Source organism: Mchenga conophoros, linkage group LG5 (genome assembly GCF_057382185.1).
Source record: "Mchenga conophoros isolate Kocher_MC1m ecotype Shallow Benthic linkage group LG5, M_conophoros_male_GT1.1, whole genome shotgun sequence".
NCBI lineage: Eukaryota > Metazoa > Chordata > Actinopteri > Cichliformes > Cichlidae > Mchenga > Mchenga conophoros.
In genome coordinates this window covers 12934052-12953601 of record NC_140530.1, presented here as the reverse complement: position 1 = coordinate 12953601, position 19550 = coordinate 12934052, and the positions used below count along the sequence as shown (strand labels likewise).

General features: G+C 42.0%; 2 protein-coding genes across 4 annotated transcripts; one reads left to right on the top strand and one right to left on the bottom strand.

Annotated features, from left to right (window-relative positions):
* Nucleotides 1-41: 41 nt before the first annotated feature.
* Nucleotides 42-5017, bottom strand: psmd6 (proteasome 26S subunit, non-ATPase 6). Its single transcript, XM_085273361.1, has 8 exons — nucleotides 4731-5017; nucleotides 3922-4127; nucleotides 3371-3516; nucleotides 3050-3269; nucleotides 2855-2963; nucleotides 2532-2700; nucleotides 334-411; nucleotides 42-258 (listed from the first exon to the last, which is right to left on the bottom strand). The coding sequence occupies exons 1-8, from the start codon at nucleotides 4873-4875 to the stop codon at nucleotides 162-164; spliced, it is 1170 nt and encodes a 389-aa protein (XP_085129487.1). The 5' UTR covers nucleotides 4876-5017; the 3' UTR covers nucleotides 42-161.
* Nucleotides 5018-13608: 8591 nt separating this feature from the next.
* On the top strand, nucleotides 13609-19196 carry LOC146573904 (solute carrier family 2, facilitated glucose transporter member 9-like). Of its 3 annotated transcripts, none has more exons than XM_085275516.1 (13): nucleotides 13609-13625; nucleotides 14105-14163; nucleotides 14875-14970; nucleotides 15059-15219; nucleotides 15295-15419; nucleotides 15502-15631; nucleotides 15753-15901; nucleotides 16104-16237; nucleotides 16588-16698; nucleotides 16837-16938; nucleotides 18362-18437; nucleotides 18575-18702; nucleotides 18802-19196. In XM_085275516.1, exons 2-13 carry the CDS (start codon nucleotides 14140-14142, stop codon nucleotides 18985-18987), a joined length of 1422 nt encoding a protein of 473 aa, XP_085131642.1. In that variant the 5' UTR covers nucleotides 13609-13625; nucleotides 14105-14139; the 3' UTR covers nucleotides 18988-19196. The 3 variants fall into 3 exon arrangements, with proteins under 3 accessions (XP_085131642.1, XP_085131641.1, XP_085131643.1); XM_085275515.1 differs by having other exon boundaries at nucleotides 16104-16291; XM_085275517.1 differs by having other exon boundaries at nucleotides 16104-16291; nucleotides 18575-18598; nucleotides 18802-18994.
* Nucleotides 19197-19550: the final 354 nt, after the last annotated feature.

Below are 19550 nucleotides of genomic sequence, written 5' to 3'. Positions count from 1 at the left end.
GTGTCTGCCTCTTTCTTAAAACAAACAGGTGATGCAATGTCAACAGTTAAACAAGTTTTATTTACACAACTGAAGAGTTACTTTGACAAACAAAAGGTCTCAGTATGCCAAAAAAGAATAATACAAGCCCCTTGCTTTAATGAAGATGGCGGCCTCCGTGGTTACATGTTAATAACTCTTGACAGCTTCTGGACTCTGTTGAGAAGCAAGTCGCCCTTCTTGATGGTCTCCTGGTACTGCCAGTTTTTGCTATCCGGTCTGCATGCAAGAACAGGACAAAATTTTAGTGCTCTGGGAATTACTCGAAGTATTGTGGTTTCGATGATTCATTACCTGTTAGTTTCCACAATTTCATTAACTTTGTCAATTTTACAGTGGAGGCGGCCAGCAGCTATGAATCGGGACAGTTCCCTGTGGGAAGGAGATGGGCATATGTTGCGTTAGCAGGACCAAAAAAAACCCAACACCAGCATTCCCTAAAATCTGAACAGGGAATTTGGACAACTTTATTTTGACAAATGTTTTCTGTGAATTATTTAGGAACTTAATGGTGACACAAATGTCCAAGAAATACTACAACAACCAACTGCTGCCCTGTAGCTTCATCATATGTAACAGGCATTAGGAGCAAGAATCGCCCCCCAACAGGAAACATAGCATTAACATAGCATTAACTCCCACATTTATGCTGATAACACCCAGTTTTACATGATGACCATCGGCCTATAGACTCCTAATTATATTCTTGAGCAGAAGTAATTCTGATTTAGTAAGTTTCCAATGTACCATCCTGATAACTGTTCTAGACAGATGGTCCAGTTTGAATGTAACAATTTATAGCACAAGTTATTCCAAGACACTAAACCTCATCTATATACATATACATCTTTTCAAGCATGTATATTATGTAGAGCTGGGCGATATGAGATTTTTTCATATCACGATATGTTTTTTTCATTTCAGGCGATAACAATATCTATCACGATATAAGCCAAATAACTATATTTGTAAGATTTAAATGTGCCGTTGCTCACAAGTAAAATGTGAAATAATCAGCAGCTTGTTTTTATTTAAATATTTATTTCCCATAATAAGTTCAACAGGGTAGATGTACTTAAGGAACATGAGACTTTTTCAGATAAATAAAGGCAAATATTGCAAACTACACAAAAGGCAGCCGCTAAAGCGTTTAAGTTTCAAAATAGAACAAACGAAACAGACTAAATTGTCAATTCCACTTAGAAACAAAATATTAATTCTAAATATAAATCTTAGTTTGTGTTACAGAAGAACAGACAAAACTGACTAACTTTTGTCAATATCAAATAAACTGAGAACTAAAAGGAAATTCTCAATCTCTCCTTGTTGTATAGCTGAGCTTTTCAAACAGTTTTAACAGTTACTTTAGTCTGACAAAAGCCGAATGACGAATTAGCGCTTCCAGTCAGAGACTGAGGCTACGTCCACACGTACACGGGTATTTTTGAAAACGGAGATTTTCCGTTTTCGTTTTAAAAAATAATCCCGTCCACACATAAAGGCAGAAATGAAGGAAAACGCTGCTATGAACATGCCAAAGCAGCAGGTGGCGCTAGATTCCTAACCGTGAAGAAATGTTGGCCAATCAGAAGTCTAGAAGCCTCGGTGGGAAAAAGTAAACAAAGCTGGGGCATAGAAGCAGAACCGAGTCGTATGTGTGGAGGGACAGTAACTGTGTGTATATGTAAGCATTTAAACACTGCAGAGAGTAGAATTAACAGTAACAGTATTGTAGAAATTCATTTCACCGAAACAATAACGTGGCGCACAGTGTGACGCATGCACCAGTTTATTGTATTTCCAGACTTGCTTTCGGCACAATTTACAGTGCACGCTACTCTGTTTTTTGTCAGACTTGAAATAGCCGAAATACCTTCACACTACGGAACTTCTATGGCTCTTCCGTTCGACAATCTCTCCGGCATTGGAACCATCATCTGTTTTCTCTTCGGTCACGCTCGGTTGATTTTTCTAGTCGGCACACTCATTTCCTCCATTATGCGCTGGCTGCTTCCCAAACAAACACACGTGCGGCTTGGCACTTGTGCTGTACGTAACAAGTCACGCGACGTGACGCTGCGGCTGTGATTGGTTCAGCTCTGCGCTACTTAATTTGGATTGGCTGACCTTTTTTTTTTTTTTTTTTTTTTTTAAGAGGACAAGAGCGGCGAGGTCTATCGCGATAGCTTAATTTCTCTATCGAGTAAAAGTTATATCGCGATACATATCGTTATCGTTCTATCGCCCAGCTCTAATATTATGTGATATGTACTTTGCTTTCTGTTTACAGTGTAATTTGTGCTTACTTTATATTTACGTGTTCAAAATAAAACAATCAAAGCATACCAAGAAAAATAAATTTTCACACTCAAAGACCGACAGTTAAGTTTTTCAGTGTTGCCTTCTTGGATGTATTGGCACTCAATAATATTTTCCAAATCTTGCAGAGTTACATAGTATATGCACAGGTGTTTAAAAACAAACAAACTCACTGGTCAATGAACTCTGTGCTGACACCAAATGCCTCAGCCATGTATCCCAAAGTAAGAGATCGGTAGGACTCTAGCAGCTGGCTGTAAGCCTGAATCCTCATCTCCCTCACGTAGTAGCGGTAGTGTGGGGCAAAGAGCCAGTCCTTCTTCATCTCCTGCTCCACCGTGGCTGTGGCACAAAGTTTCACATTTAATATTTATGTTTTCAGAATATGGCAAAGCACCAACACAAGCATAGATAATGGCTGTAAGTACAGTCTCTTCGCATTCAGATGTTTTTCTTGAGAATACACACACAACAACAACAACAACAAAAACCTCACCCAGGGACTGGAAGAAGACTGAGTAACGGCACTCGTAGAGTGAGAAAAGGTACTGGCGAACAGAGGGCAGACTGTGGAGCACCTCCAAGATCTCTGCTCCCTTTATAACCTACAGAGAAAAATATTTTGTACATTTACCAGCAGACATGTTGCCAAGTTACACATCTTGTGAGCAGACACGAGTCTCTCTCCTACCTTTTCACGGAGGTCAGGCCTCTTGAGAGCAATCATGCAAACATAAACGGTGTAGGTAACAAACGTCTTGTAGTCCATGAGTTCGTAGGAAGTGAAGGTGGAGACTGTGTCGAGGAAGAGCTCAGCAGCTTGCTTGAAATCCCTGATGGCCACACAGTACAGGCCCTGGTAAACCTTCAGACGATTTCTCCTGTCCCAGTCTCCCCCCTCCTCGATAAGGCTGCGGTGAACAGAGATGCACAGACAGATGAGTATTAAATAGAAAAGAAAAAAAAAAGTGCTGACAGATTTGTTTCAGAACAAAGCTTTAAGAGCCTTTACCTCTTGGCTTTCTCCGAGTTGCGTGTGATGAGATCACTATCCATATAAAAGAGGCCAATCCTCAGGAGGTAGAAGACGATGTCTAGTCTGTGACCCAGAGCCACAGTTTTGTCATAAGTCTTCCTGAATGCAGTTAGGGCGCCCTCCTGTGGTGACATCAGATAAGATCAGGCAATAGCCAATCTTACTTTTTGTACATATAACTTTGAAGTGGCAACTGTGATAACCTTCATGCAAACAGCTCTAAGAGAATAAAGGGAAAACAAAATTAAAAACTCATTTCCAGCAATTTAACTGCTGTAAACTTAGTGTTGACATCAAAGGGAATTGTCAACCCCTTTGCTGTGATATCTGGGAACTCCAAGGAGCAGCTATTGTTGGAAAAATTCTGAAAACTAAACTTTATTCAATATGTTTCACCCAAAACACTTAGAAGCAGATATGTGTTGTAGAGTGTTAAAACTAAAAAGATATTCCAACATGCACAGGCATTAACAGTGTTCATTTTCCTACCTGGAAACTTGAATATTCTGACTGCTCTGAAAACATACCTTGTCTCCAATTCTGATGAGATACTCTGCCTTGGCCATCATAGCGTCTCGGATCTCACTCTCTCCCAGGTTCTTCTCTGCATCCTCCAGCACATCATCTAGGCGCTTCAGCTCCTCCTCGTTGGCCTTTTTCATTTTACTCAGCAGGTCACTATCCAGTTGCCACTTCAGCTCCTTGCACAGACTCTCGTAATACGGCGCCATATCTGAAACACAGAAAGCACGGTGGTGTAAAACGTGAAACATCGCTAACTTATGTGACTGGAGTTTTAGAACTTTTATGCTATTTGTGGCTTTTTTGCTGCACTTTTTGAAACTTATTCTTTTTAAACTGTATTGCTTATTGCACTGTAGAGGCTGGTGAGAAACAGTATTTCATTTCAGGCTGGGTAACACCATACGAAAATGACAATAAACGTCTTGAGTCTTAACACGTAGCGTACACCTTTTACGTCTCATATTAACGAACCGGGAAAGGATTTTAACATGACATCGCAAAGGTTGTCACCTTAGCTTAAGGGAAATGTAAAGGCTTAAAATACTGCATAGTGAATGTAAACTCTCTAACTTGGTAATGCTATGCAAAATAGACTACACAGTGAGTTCCACAGTTGACGTCTTCTGTTATCGTTAGCTAGCATGCTAACTTTCCTGCGCTGCCCGTCATTTATTATAAGTTAACATTTTATACATGAGTCACATCTATGGAGCATTTATGTGCCCGGTGTCTTGATGAAGAGACAAAATCGTGCACTGTGAGACTCGTGTTTCCAATGAAACATCTTTTACTGGATGAAATGCTAACTCACTGTTAGCTTTGATAGCGTCCATGAGCTCCGTCTTCACTTTAGCATCCTGTCGGTGACCGTCCATTGTGAGAAGGAACTTCAGCTGTGCTATCCTCAGGTCGGGGTTCTTGGGAAGACCCTCTTCCTCTAGATTCTCTAACGGCATTTTCGGGCTAAATTATATAAACAAATGAACAAACTCAAGCCTTTCTTTGAGTAGACAAAGCCTACAACGACTCGCCTTTACGCTAGTGAACGATGACTACGGAAAACACTGGACTCTGCTGTTTCCGCCGCAGCAGCTTTCAGCAAAGGGAGAAAAGAGCGGAGACAGACTGAAAGCTAACAAGAGACTTAGAGAAGTGCTGCCCCCTGTTGGAGATTAGTGTGAACAACGCCACTGTTATTGTGCGATTCGTTAATAATATATCTAAATATTAAAGCTATATACACACCATTCTTGAAAGTACTGACCATTTTCATCACTGTATTCACAGTTTTGCTCTCACTGTAAACAAAATCCAAGTCAAAGTCAAAGTCAGCTTTATTTAAAAAAAAAAAACGTGTACAGATCATCCACAGGAATTTTAAATTGCAATGCTCCCACGGCACCTCAGTGTACACTAAAACAACATAAAGATAAAAAGATAAAAATAAAATAAAAGTCTAAAGCGGGTGCAATAGGTGTCCTGGAGGGAGGGAAAAGAAACACCTACGATCCTCTCCGCTGCTCTCACTTCTCGTTTTATCAGCATGTGTAGCTTCCACAAACAGGAAGGGACACAGTGTAAACGTGAAGGGGTGTGTTGTCAAGTTATATTACTTGTTAAGGCAAATATCTAATCAGCAACAGCTCAAGATGGAAGAAAGGTGATTTAAGTGACTTTGGTCTTGTTCGTGCCACACATCAGAGGAGAATGGCCAGACTTGTTCACGCTGATAAAGAATCAGAATCGTGTTTATTGGCAAAGTATATGTGCAGACACATACAGGGAATTTGGTTCCGGTAGATGGTGGCTCTTAAGCACAGCAATGTAAATCACACACACGCACGCACGCACACACACACACACACACACACATACGTGTCTATATATACACATTACACATACATACACAAAGCTGTGTAAACCAACTATAAATAACGAATCTAAACTTATATACATAAAATACAGAAATGAATGAGGTGGAATGAATACTACAAAATGTACATAAGGTGCAGCTGCAGTCTGGCAGTGGGAGCAGTGTGACAGGTCAACTGTTAAGAAAGAAAGAAACTGTTCCTGTGTCGGGTGGTCCTGGTCTGCAGGCTTCTGTACCGTCTGCCAGAGGGCAGCAGATCAAAAAGTCTGTGTGCAGGGTGTGAGGGGTCTGTGATGATTTTCCCTGCCCGTTTCCTGGTTCTTGAGAGGTACAGATCCTGGATGGAGGGCAGGGGCGTGCCGATGATCCTTTCTGCTGCCCGTACAGTCTGCTGCAGTCTGCTCCTGTCCTGTTTAGTGGCTGCTCCATACCAGACTGTGATGGAGGAGCACAGGCCAGACTCAATGACCGCAGTGTAGAACTGGATCAGCAGCTCCTGTGGAAGACTGTACTTCCCCAGTTGTCTCAGGAAGTACATCCTCTGCTGGGTCTTTTTGAGGATGGAGTTGATGTTGGTCTCCCACTTCAGGTCCTGGGAGATGGTTGTACCCAGGAACTTGAAGGTCTTCGCAGTTGACACAGGGCTGTATGATATGGTGAGGGGGAGCAGAGTTGAGGGATGTCTCCTGAAGTCCGCTGTCATCTCTACAGTCTTAAGAGTGTTCAGCTCCAGATTGTGCTGACTGCACCAGAGTACCAGCTGCTCAACTTCCTGCCGGTATGCAGACTCATCACCATCTTGAATGAGGCCAATGACAGTGGGGTCATCTGCAAACTTTAGGAGTTTGACAGCCGAGTTCTTGGAGGTGCAGTCGTTAGTGTAGGGGGAGAACAGTAGTGGTGAGAGGACACATCCTTGAGGGGCACCAATACTGAGGGACCGGGTTTCAGAGGTGATCTCCCCCAGCCTCACTTGTTGCTTTCTGTCTGTCAGGAAGCTGGTGATCTACTGACAGATAGCCGGTGACACGCTGAGCTGGGAGAGTTTGGAGGAGAGAAGTTCAGGCACAATGGTGTTAAAAGCCGAACTAAAGTCCACAAACAGGACCCTGGCATAAGTTCCCGGGCGGTCAAGGTGTTGCAGGATGTAATGCAGCCCCATGTTCACTGCATCATCCACCGACCTGTTTGCCCGGTAGGCAAACTGCAGAGGGTCCAGCTGGTGGCCTGTAATGTCTTTCAGATGGGCTAACACCAGTCGTTCGAAGGATTTCATGACCACAGACGTCAAGGCGACAGGTCTGTAGTCATTCAGTCCTGTGATGGTGGGTTTCTTGGGAACAGGGATGATGGTGGAGCGTTTGAAGCAGGAGGGAACTTCACACAGCTGTTGAAGATGCGAGTAAAGATGGGAGCCAGCCGTTCAGTACAGGTTTTGAGGCAGGAGGGTGAGACGCCGTCTGGTCCGGGGGCTTTCCTGGGCTTCTGTTTCTGGAATAGTCGGCTCACATCCTGAGTGTGTATTCTGAGTTTCAGGGAGGAGGAAAGGGGGGTGAGAGGTGTGGTGGAGGTCGTTGAGTCTGGATTGGAGTGGGTGGTGGTGGTCGTTGAGTCTGGATTGGGGAGGGTGGGGGTGGTCGTTGAGTCTTGATTGGGGAGGGTGGTGGAGGTCGTTAGGTCTGGATTGGGGAGGGTGGGGGTGGTCTTTGAGACTGGATTGGGGAGGGGCAGGGTGAAGGGGGGAGAGGTGGAAGTTGTGTTGGGGGTCAATGTCTGAAGCAATGTCCCTGGGGAGGGGAGGGTGGGGTGTGGGAGTCTGTCCGTCTCAAACCTGCAATAGAAAGTGTTTAACTCGTTGGCCAGGTCTTTGTTTGCTTCAATAGTGGGTGGGGTCTGTAGCTGGTGATTTCCTGCAGGCCCCTCCACACTGACACAGGGTCGTTGGCTGGGAGCCGTTCTTCCAGCTTCTGGGAGTAGATGCTTTTAGCTGCTTTGAACTCCTTGGTCAGTGTGTTCCTGGCTTGCTTGTACAGGGCCCTGTCACCACTTCTGTAGGCGTACTCCTTGCCCTTACGAAGATGTTGGAGTTAAGGAGTGAACCATGGTTTATTGTTGTTGTATGTGCAAAAGGTCTTTGTTGGCACACACACGTCTTCACAGAAACTGATGTATGATGTCCCAGTGTCCGTGAGCTCATCTAGGTTCTCAGATGCAGCTTCAAAAACAGTCCAATCAGTGGAGTCAAAACAATCCTGCAGTTCCTGCTTTGCTGCGTTAGTCCACTTCTTCACAGTTTTGACTACAGGCTTGGCACGTTTGAGTTTTTGCCTATAAACTGGAATAAGATGGACCATGCAGTGATCAGAATGTCCCAAAGCTGCCCGGGGCACAGAGCGATAGGCATCTTTTAGAGTGGTGTAGCAGTGATCCAGTATGATGTTGTCCCTGGTGGGGCAGTCTATATGCTGTCTGTATTTAGGGAGTTCGTAGTTTAGGTTTGCTCTGTTAAAATCCCCAAGAATAATTGTAAAGGAATCTGGGAATTTCCTCTCCAGGGTAGTAATCTGGGGCCTGTTCTTCGTACCTCGCTAAGTAAGTTAGCTGGATTAGATTGTTGACGATTTTGCGTGATCCTGGATCGTTCGGTTCCCCAAAGCTCATCCGGGACTTGCTGTCATAGCAACAGAGCCGTAAGCGTAAACCTGCTCGGGAGCAGGTTTACTTTATGTAAACAGGATTAGATCGCGGCCACGCAGGTATGTCCGCTTCATTTATACGAAAGCAACAGCGATATTCCACCACTGTTTCACCATAAATAAATAACATCAATGTAACTAAAGATAATGCAGCACTTGATCCTTTTATTGATGTCACACAGATACATACAGGTCATTTCCTAAAAAAGGGAAATGTACTATTAACATTCTATTACATGTATGTGATTATTACAGATGTAATTCATATTTCAGAGTAGTAATTGTAAATTACTTCGTGTAATCAAGATGAGAGACCACGGCTATAAAAGCGAAGGTGGATTTGGGAAGCCTGTCGCAGCCATGTCCTGTCCGTATACGCGAGCCACCCATTGCGGAAGGTGCAAGATTGATAAGGAGAGTCCTCAGAATTCAGCGTATATTGCGGGATAGACAGGATCCTTTAGCTCAGCGCGACAGTGTGCTCATTGAGAGATATCGATATTCCCGTGAGGGTATTATTTACTTAACCAACTTGTTGACGAGGGGGTGCAGGACCACCACCTGTCTTTTTTTCCTCTGCCCTTTTCTTGGTTGCTGTTATGAACAAACTAACAGAGTATTACAGGCCAGTATTACCTTGCCAAGAGACGAAAAGCAATCTAAGAGATAAATATTACCATTCTGTAGAATACTCCTGTATTCCACTTTTACTTGTTCCCATGTTCTTGTGGGTCCTGTTGTGGCTCTAATGTGAAAGGGGATATAATATAACATATTATAATATAATATAATGCCATATGATATTGGACAATATAGTGTCATATGATAGATCTACCCTACCGCCTACTGGTGTTGGCCAGAGGGGCCGATGGCGCGATATGGCAGCCTGGCTACAACCGTAGCTGCCTCCACCAGTGTGTGAATGTGGGAGTGAATGAATAGTGGTATCGTAAAGCGCTTTGGGTGCCTTGGAAAGCGCTATATGAACCCAATCCATTATTATTATTATTATTATTAAATTACCTACGAGTTTGATTTGTCAGCAACTTTCTGCCAGCCCCTCTCTCCTTGCTTCTGCAGCCTTTGCAGTGTTCTCTTGCGTTTTAATTAAACTCTGAAACTCCTGAAATCCCTCACTCATGAGTTCTTGCTCTGCTGCTGGAAAATACCGAGCACGCCCCTTCGACATTTTCGCCGACCAATCAGCGGGTTGCCGATCAATGTTTCTACTATCGATGCGTAGCCCCTTTTACGACACCCAGTGATGTCACATTACTGCGTCCAGCTGTACTAATCGTCAACAGCAGGCGTGTTCGGGGAACCGGATTAGCGAGCTCACGGTTAGCGCGATGGTTTGGTCTTGGATGTGTCATTTGATCTTGGATGTAGTAAGCGACGTACGAAGAACAGGCCCCAGCTTGGGGTAGCTATCATGCTCAAGGATATTTGGCATGCAGACTGGAGGGATCGCACCACCAAGCTTCAGATTAGCAGGCGACCGCTCTACCACCTGAGCTACAGCCACCACCATGCAACTATTGTGACAGGTAATGTCACTGAAGTATTCTTATGCCAGCTGTAGACCATACATAAAGGATGGACATCATGAAGTAGCCATATTGGTGCTTTGAAATCAGGCATAATAGATTGAGTGGCTGAGTCTGACTATGAAAGTGTGAGACACTGCAAACTAATAGAAAACCAACATGTCGGTCACAATGTCAGCCTGCCTTAAAGAATATTTTGCACATTTTGGCTACCTGGATTTTTTAAAATGTAAATGCAGATGACAAATCTGCTTGTTAGTTGACACAAAACTGTAGATTTTAAAATGAAAAATACAAACTGCTTAAGTATAAGCTGGAGATTCAACATTTGCTCCATAGTGTAGTGGTGTACACATGTAACTAACAAGTAAAAGCTCCCAGCATTGATTCTAGGAGGATATACGGATCTCTTTGGGATTGTGTCAAAATTGCGCAACGCTACCTGCCATGGTGGCCTGTTATTATTACAAGAAGTTTCTTCTTAGTTGGCCGTCCGACTGCGGTCTGGAGTGTGGGGCCTTCCTGCTGCTGCAGAGTCGGGGCGGTCTGCCTCCCCCCACTGCAGGGAAAAGTGTAACACCACCTGGGTCTGGGTGCAGTTCCCTCCTCCAGGGGCAAGGGTACCTAGACCCGGTTCGTAGAGTACGCTTGGGGAGTGTGATCGTGTGTACAGCGTCTCTTTATGTCTGTCTCCACGTTGGTTGAGTGTGGAGTAAGTGCATATGAGAGCATGAGGGTGGGAATGAATGTTTGTATCTGTGTGTGCCTGTATGTCTGTGTCTATATGTCAGGTTGGGTGTCAGGCGCCACCTCTCTGGGGACATCTCAGGCCCTCCAAGGTTTGGAGGCCTATCTCCCCCTACCACCACTTCCCCTGCCAGTGGCGGACTCCTTCAGACATCGGTGCGTTGGTGGTTCTTTGTGTCCGGGGATGGGCGTCCAGGTACACACCGGCTCACTCCTTGGCGGCCGCTTATCGGGGCCTGGAGCCTGGGGCTCGCTCGGGCCACTTCGGAGGTGGGGTGCCCCCGGCCTCTCGGCCTGGGGCTCGGTCACTCAGGCACGGCTGGCTGCCGGCGGAGCTCACGGGCGCGTCACTGCAACTCCCCCTGGCTTCTGCTCCGCGGCTGCTGAGTGAACCCTCATCTGGGACAGCTCAGCTCTTTCTGGGACAGTGGCGCGGCTGCCCCTCTGTTGGTCTTCCTTGGTCTCTTGTATTCTGGGGGCCTCTGGATGTCTGGAGTTTTGATCTCCTCCACACCTGCTTCATGCCCTGGAGGACGGGGCTGTGGGCCCCCCCCCCACACCCTCTAGCAGATTATTACATGAAGGAACCTTTAAAAAAAAAAAACAAACAAGCGCGTCCATGTTTACAGGTGTACACACGGGTGATCACACCCACAAACTACACCCTTTTTGGCTCCTACCTCAAAGCACACTGTGTTCTGTTGATCTTATGTGCTGCGCAATAATGTTTAATATTTAGTATTTACTGTCATATTCCCATATATCATTGTGATGTTGTTTATTCTATTACTCTTGTTCTCTTCTGCTTGTTTTCTTTCTCAGCAGGTGATTGATATATGCATTTTTTTTTCTCTACCCATTCTGTTGGTTTATGTTTTTTGCCCTTCTCCCCCGTCCCTCTTCTCAGCTGTTTCTCTTTCCCTCTTTCTTTCTTTCTCCCCTTCTTTCCCCCAGTCAAGTCTGTCCCGTATTCAGTAAGTGAAAATAAAATAAACAATAAAAGGTGAATCAAATGGACCATTACGGCAAGGCTGGGATGGTCAATTTGGTAAAGTAAATCTGTTGTGCATCTTTGTTTGCCTTTAGACAACAATTCTGATGGCAAAAGAGCCAAACGGGACAGGCAAAAAAAAAAAAAAAAAAAAAAAAGTAGTTTCTTCTTCTATAGGATGAAGATTCAACAGTTTTTCCAGTGCAAATCATAGCTAGCAGTGTTTGCTTTAATTTATTGAGTGTATTCCTTTTTCAAATGTTCATAGACAGCCACAGTTCTTAGTCTACGTCTAAACTCTGCTGGTCTGATAATAATAGAGTTTATCTTTCCACGTGATTTAAATAAGAAGAATAAGAAGAAACAGGAACAGAGAGAAAAACAAATCAAGCTACTGGCAATAGGACTGTGACAAAGTGGGTGAGAAGACCATTTGTCTACATTCTTAGTTAACATTCTTGCTTTGAGTTAACCATATTTCACATGTAATCTGCAATCCGGTTGTTCAGTGATGACGCGACGAATCCTACTTCCGGGTCTAAAGTAGTCTGCGTTTAATATGGCTTTTGTGTTGTTAACATGTTTAATGTTATGTATTTTCTTCTATTTGATCTCAAAAAGCTCCTAAAACAGTCAGTGATCACTGTTGACCTCCCTCTGCTTTTATTACTGCTAATCATTTATTTAAGCTCAGTTTTTAAAACCTTAGGATCTAACTACAGCCCAGCCCATGCAGCAGTATATGAATGACTAACCTCGTATTGTGGATGGATTATCTCAGTTGTTCTCCTGGCTGAAGTTTGGTCCTTTTACAGCATCCTGCCATGCGATTACATTTGTTTCTGACCACCAACAACACTCACGTTAACTTTTATCGAGTGGGAAAAAAAGTTAGCTTGTTTATATTATGCTAACATAGCTGTGTCGCTAGCAGTCACGTAGCACATCATTATATACCAGCTAGCCCAACTTCAGTAACCCTACAAACGTCACTGCTGTTTAGTTTGTCTTCATTTATGCTGGAAGTGATAACAGAGCTGTACGTTTTAATTTGTTTCCAAAACCCCGCAGTCAGGACATGCTATATTGTATTTAGATAGAAGCTAGCGAGCTAACTCCCTGCTAACTTCTAACTCCGTTAAATGTCATAAATTCCGTTTTCATGGATGCCTGGATGTTAAACTCAATTGTTACACCTGGTAGAGCAGAACGCTGATCATTTTATTAAAGATGAAAGACTTTAGACAGTTTTTCAACTCTCAGTAATGCCACAGTGATCGTTTGATATATGGACCTGCAGCGGAGTTTAGACCCAGACACGGCTAGTGATGTCAGACTGAACAACCGGATAGGCAAACATCTACTATCCCGGGTTTGTTTATGTTTTGCACTTTTACAGATTATATAATATAACATCTTGGTTTAAATCAATTCATACAAGTTTGTTAAGTTAACATGTTCTTTATTTCAACTGTTAATTTGTATTGTTTAGAACTTACCTTACCTACCTGTCTTGCAGAAACAAAAGGAGGAAATGTAGTTTTACTTCCTGCTTTATACCTTCTGGGTTCATTTGAGGTCACAGGAAGAGACCAAGTGCAGAAGGGGAAGAACTCTTATAATTTAATAAAGTTGATTTTAGAGGGTTTATGAAGAGATAGATTTATTGTTGTAATATGTATTGATTACACCAGAGTTTATGTTGCCAGTAAAGAGGAGTAGTAGAGGTTTGAATATAATCATGTTCATCTTACCTACCTACTGAATGGAATAGTCCAGAGGAGAAATTGTTTGGTTAAGTGGACTATTTAAGCAGAAGAACTCTGAAGTGTTTCAGAGGAGAAAGGTTCAGGTCAGTGTAGCTGTGTGCAGTTTGACCTTAATTTCTGTTGATTTAAGTTCAGTTATGTTTATTTGAACTGAGTTAATTATAGAGTTGAGTTTCTTATTTGTTTTTTTGTAAATATTGTTTGGGCCACAAAATGGTGAATAAATCACTTGCTACACTGGGCAGCATCAGTCTCCTGCACTTCTTTGACCGCTTAAGTCGAGTCCTACCACAAGGACGAATCACTTATAAAAACATATGCAGCACCAGTGTTGTGCACAAAATGTACTGATAATGTCCTTATTTGACATTATGGTTAAATCTATACATTAGCTTGCGTGTGACTGTGAACTCATTCAGTTTATATTGTTTTCAGTCTGAAATAGCTGCAAGTTAGAAATGGTCCAGTGATTGTCAGGGTGGTGTGATGACACCAAGTTACTTTATTTCTGAAAAGTTAATAATAAGCAGGGTGAAACACTGAACTGTGTCCCCACTGTTAGGACATATGTGCTGTTAAGGTCCGTGTATCAAGAGAATGGAAACTTTGTTTCAGCAGCTGGTAAGATTTTTTCTATATTTGCGCCATAAAAGTTAATACATGTATTGTAAATATGTACATGTGGATTTTAAATATAATATTTATATATAAATGTATAAAAAAATTTACGTTTCTGTTAAAATGTTTCGTGACAAATCTGTCACATTGCACATGTCTAATTTTATGCGTAATGCTGATAATTTTCTTTTTAAATTGTATTTATTTATTTTTTACAAAATCAGAGTGGCTTATTTTTAGTTCCTGAACTCAGGGGAGTTATCTAAACCACAGTTTCAGCTGAGTCACACTACTCTCTCAGTTATTAAACCATTTCGCTGGTACAGCTAACATGACACTGAGCTCAAATTTACATGATTACAATCTATGACTGAAGTGTGATCATGAAAAGATTCAAAAAAGGTGATTATTATTGTTTTTCTGTGAACTTTTAGACACAGCTAGAAATGAAACAGTTACAGTTTATGAATCAGACAGGGTAAACTTAAGTCTAATCTAATCTTTGTTTTATTCACAACTTGTGTTTAAAAAAAAATCAGTAAATCCAATTTTAAAATCTAGATTTTCTCACTCATTTAAACATGTTTGAAATCTTTGTTAATACCCATTCTCCAAAAGTTTGACTGTGACTTTAAAAATATAGGCAGCATCTTTACAGGTGATAGTAAACACATTTATAAAAGTGATTCATCGGATTTCTCTCCTTTACTTCAGACCCATGGCAACGCTCTATTCCTCATCCTTATTTTGGGATTAGGAGGAAGCTTTCAGGTCGGCTTCCATATCACTGGACTGAGTTCTCCTTCGCCGGTGAGACACGTCGCCTTTATCATTTCTTCTCCATTCTGTCTCGATTATCTGGATCACATTTAATAACAGTTTAGATCTATCTCCACAGTACATCCAGCGCTTCATCAACAGCAGCTGGTATGACAGATACGGAGAGCCTCCACATCCGCAGACGGTCACAATGATCTGGTCTCTTATTGTTTCCATGTTTGCTGTCGGGGGACTCTTCGGTGCCATCAGTGTCAAATTTATCTCAGACTTGCTGGGAAGGTGAGTATGAAGACAGATGTTGTACCAAGCTGTATAGCCTACGGAGACCTGAAGTCATGAGCTTTCCTTCTTCAGAAAAAAGGCAATGATCTGCAACAGCTTCATTGCTGTTCTTGCAGCAGGATTCATGCTGACAAGTAAAAATGTCAACTCTTTCGAAATGATCATTGTGGCAAGATTTCTGTTTGGTTACTCAGCAGGTAAGTTGCCATATTCTACAGACTCCTTATTAATATGTTTTCACCACCTATACTCACCATGCTTGCTTTATGTGACCTGCAGGCTTGGGAATGAACACTCACTTAATATATCTTGGGGAGATTTCACCCAGAAAGATAAGAGGGATAGTGACTCTGACCTCAGCCACTTTTACGTCACTCGGGAAAGTGTCTGGGCAGACGTTTGGGTTAAGGTAAGCACCTGAAGTTGATATGAAAAAGAAAAATGGGCTTTAACCCATTGTCAAAAGCTACTGCAGCATATTATGACAATAGATTACAAATTAAACACAACATTTCATTTTGATTTTTCAGCGAGATCCTTGGCCGCGAGGACACGTGGGACATTCTCCTTAGTGTCGCTGCACTTTTCTCCTTTGTTCAGATTGTGATGTTGCCTTTTTTTCCTGAGACGCCAAGATATTTACTCATAGAGAAAGGTGATGATAAGGCATGCAAAAAAGGTTAGTAGCTTTGCGCAGTTTATGTATAAAACACGACCCCAGATGTTTATGAAAATGTGTTCTACAAACACATACTAGTTAAAGATAAATGATAGTCTTGTGAAATTACAAGTCAATCAGTCCCTGCGTGTTTTGTATTTGAGCAAAGTTGCACATTTTTCAGTTCTTATCCCCTCCGTGATTTGGGATTTTCTGGTTTCAGCTCTCCAGAGTCTGTGGGGCCAAGGTGACTACCAACAAGAAATGGATGAGATGTTGACTGAGCAGGCAGCCATTGAAGCAGCCCCACCAGTGAGCCTTCTGCAGCTGCTGAGAGACAGGACTGTCCGATGGCAGGTCATCACCATCTCCATCATCTACTGTTGCAACCAGCTGTCGGGCATTTCTACAGTATGAACAATACCATATAGTATTAGTATAATACCATATGATACAATATGATATATGATATAGGATTGCTAAATTGCAAAATGATACATTACAACAATTTTGTGACTTTTGGAGGTTCACGCACATGCATACATGACATATCTGTATAACTACAGATCAATATATCTATTGATATCTGTATATATGAGACTTCATTGTTCCTTCCATATCAAGTTTCTATCAACAGAATAGACTAAAATATAAATCAGATTTCATGCTGACTGTTTATAGCCTAATAGTGCCTCTTTTCTTCCCAGATTAGTACCTTTACTTATGACATCTTCCTGGAGGCAGGTATACCAAAGAAGAAGATCCGCTATATCACTCTCGGTCTTGGAGTGGCTGAAATTCTCACCTCGCTCACCTGTGTAAGCAAACACTCAGTCTGTGCCTGAGCTCATCTGTGTAAATGAGCATTTTAAGTGTATACATCCTTTCATTTCTACTATTAGAGACAATCTTCTTATGACAAGTCTGTCATTATTTTCTCCCTTCCTCAATTTCAGGGTCTTCTCATTGACCTCACAGGGAGAAGACCATTGCTGTTCGGCGGTTACGGTGTCATGTCTGCTTGCTGGATTTTTGTCACTGTCACACTCAACCTGAAGGTAAACCATTACCAGTGGTGGGCAACATAATATTAATAAAAGTAAAAGCAATGTAAAGAAAGCAAAACAAAAACAGTTGATTTGTTAAAGACAACAAATGTCAGGTGTGTGAAGAGACTGAGGACCCAAGTGCAGGCAAACGGAGACGAGGGTGGATGATAACAAAAAACGAGCCTTTATGGACAGCTGAACAAAAACTACAAACAGGTGGAACAGAGAAAACTAAGCAAAACCTAAACTGGGAAAAACTATGCATAAACATATAACCTGAGGGTGGAAACCACAGGCCAGAAAAGAGAGACCAGGAAACGCGGGTAAAGCTGACGGAAGAAATACAGAAGCAACATGGAAGAAAACAAGCAGACGGACCAACAAGGGACAAAGGGAAGCACACACAATAAATACACACAAGGTAACGATGGAAATGCAAACAGGATGTTCCTTGAGTTGACTGTTGTTGTAATTTGGTGCAATATAAAAAAAATTGAATTGAATTAAATTGAATAGGAGGGAGATACAGCTGAACCTAATTAGAAGTGATGAGACAGGGAGGAAGCAAAACAGAATACACTGACATAAAACACGGACTTTCAAAGTAAAACAGGAAATACATGAACACAGAGACCTGAAACGTTGGCACAGGAAGGCACAGAGTGGGCATAACACGGAACACAGGAGAGGCACCTAAACAAAACCTAAAGACTGGAAAATCACAGATGACACCGTTTCTACTCGTCAAGATCAAGGATCAAGGAAGTTTTCTTTTCATTTGCAACACGTTTACATGAGGTGGAATGAAATTACGTACACACGGTCCCAGTTATCCATAGAAGGGAAAAGAAACAGAATAACGAAGAAACTAACAAATAGCAAGTAATGAAATAATACAATATAAGTAGAGTGCAACAACCTGAGTACCAGTATGGAGTATAAATATAGAAATATAGGTATAAACATTTTAGCAGCAAGAGGGCATGATGACCAGCATTAATAAAGTGATGGTGTCAGTAAAGTATCAGTAGTATAACAGTTCTTGTCCATTTATGCATTGAGAAGTCTCACAGCTTCTGGAATGAAGCTGTTTCTGTCTAGTATTTTGCATTTAATGCTCCTCAGCCTCCTGCCTGAGGGGAGCAGGACAAAGAGTGTGTGTGCTTGGTGAGTGGGGTCCTTCATGATACAGGTAGGCCTCTTCCTGCATCTGGAGGTGTACATGTCTGTGACGGTTGGGACAACAACTGTCTGTGTAGCCTTCACTGGAAAGTACACTAGTAACAATATTGCCAATATGACTGAAGATGACCTGTTTCATAAAGGGGAAAATGTGTATAAGCTATCACTGCTGTGATGATAAAAGGCAGAAATATAGAAATTAATCTGATGCAAAATCAAATATATGCATTGAAAACTGTCTTTCACACAGGATTCCAGCTACTGGGTTCCATACATTACTGTGAGTTTGATGGTTGTCTTCATCATGTTCTTTTGTGGAGGACCTGGTAAGGGTAAAGCACTTATACATATGTAGCGTAACGTTTTTAGTATCCAGTACATCACACCTGTAGCGGTTATGGAAAACGTGTCTATATGCAAAGATAACAAGGTCAATTCCCTGTTCTTTCTCTGATTCTCACAGGAGGAGCCACACCAACGCTCAACAGTGAGCTCTTCATTCAGTCTAATCGAATGGCATCACTCGTCCTCACAGGGCTGCAGGGGTGGTTTATGTTTGCAGTGATGGGCCTGGTCTTTCCATTCCTCATTGTACATACGACCAAACTGAAAATAAGCAGCGCATTACACTATAACACCCACAGGGATCTATATGTTATGCTGAAATCATGAATGTCGTTTCTTTCCCAGGATGCTCTCAGCTCGTACTTATTTGTGCTGTTTGCCTCTGCCTGCATGCTGGGTAGTCTTTATACCTTCTTCCTTTTGCCTGAGACTAAAGGCAAGACCCTGCTGGAGATCTCAGAGGAGTTTAAAGCCATCACCGTCTGTGGGAAATCCTTTGCAGAGGAAACGAGAACAGAGACCAGGTTGTGATGAGGACCACGTATAGCTACAGCAAAAAACATGAGGGAAAAAACAATTTTTCTTTCAGGACAAGATTGAATGACTGTGGAAAAAAACGTGCTTTGCAAATAAATGACTCACAATGACATTAAACAATGTTACAATTCCCAAAATTTGGAATCTTCCAACTTCAGTTTTTGCTTTTTAGTTGCTTCTGCTATTTTCTGTTTGTCCATAAATGGTGACTGTTGTGCAATCAGATCCTGTACGAAGTTTTTTCTTGGCCCACGTTTCTTTACAACTAACAACAACCAGTGTTGGTCAAGTTACTTGAAAAAAGTAATCAGTAACTAATTACGGATTACTTCCCCAAAAAAGTAATCCCGTTACTTTACTGATTACTTATTTTCAAAGGTAATTAATTACTTAGTTACTTTTTAAAAACACTATTTACAACCTGAATAGGTGATAAAGCGATAGATCTTTCAGCCCAATTCTACTTTTTCTACATAATCCATCATACAAAATGTAATCAAATGGAAAAGTCCCTTTTTAAAACTTGTTTTATTAGTTTTAGTCTTTTAACTTTATGA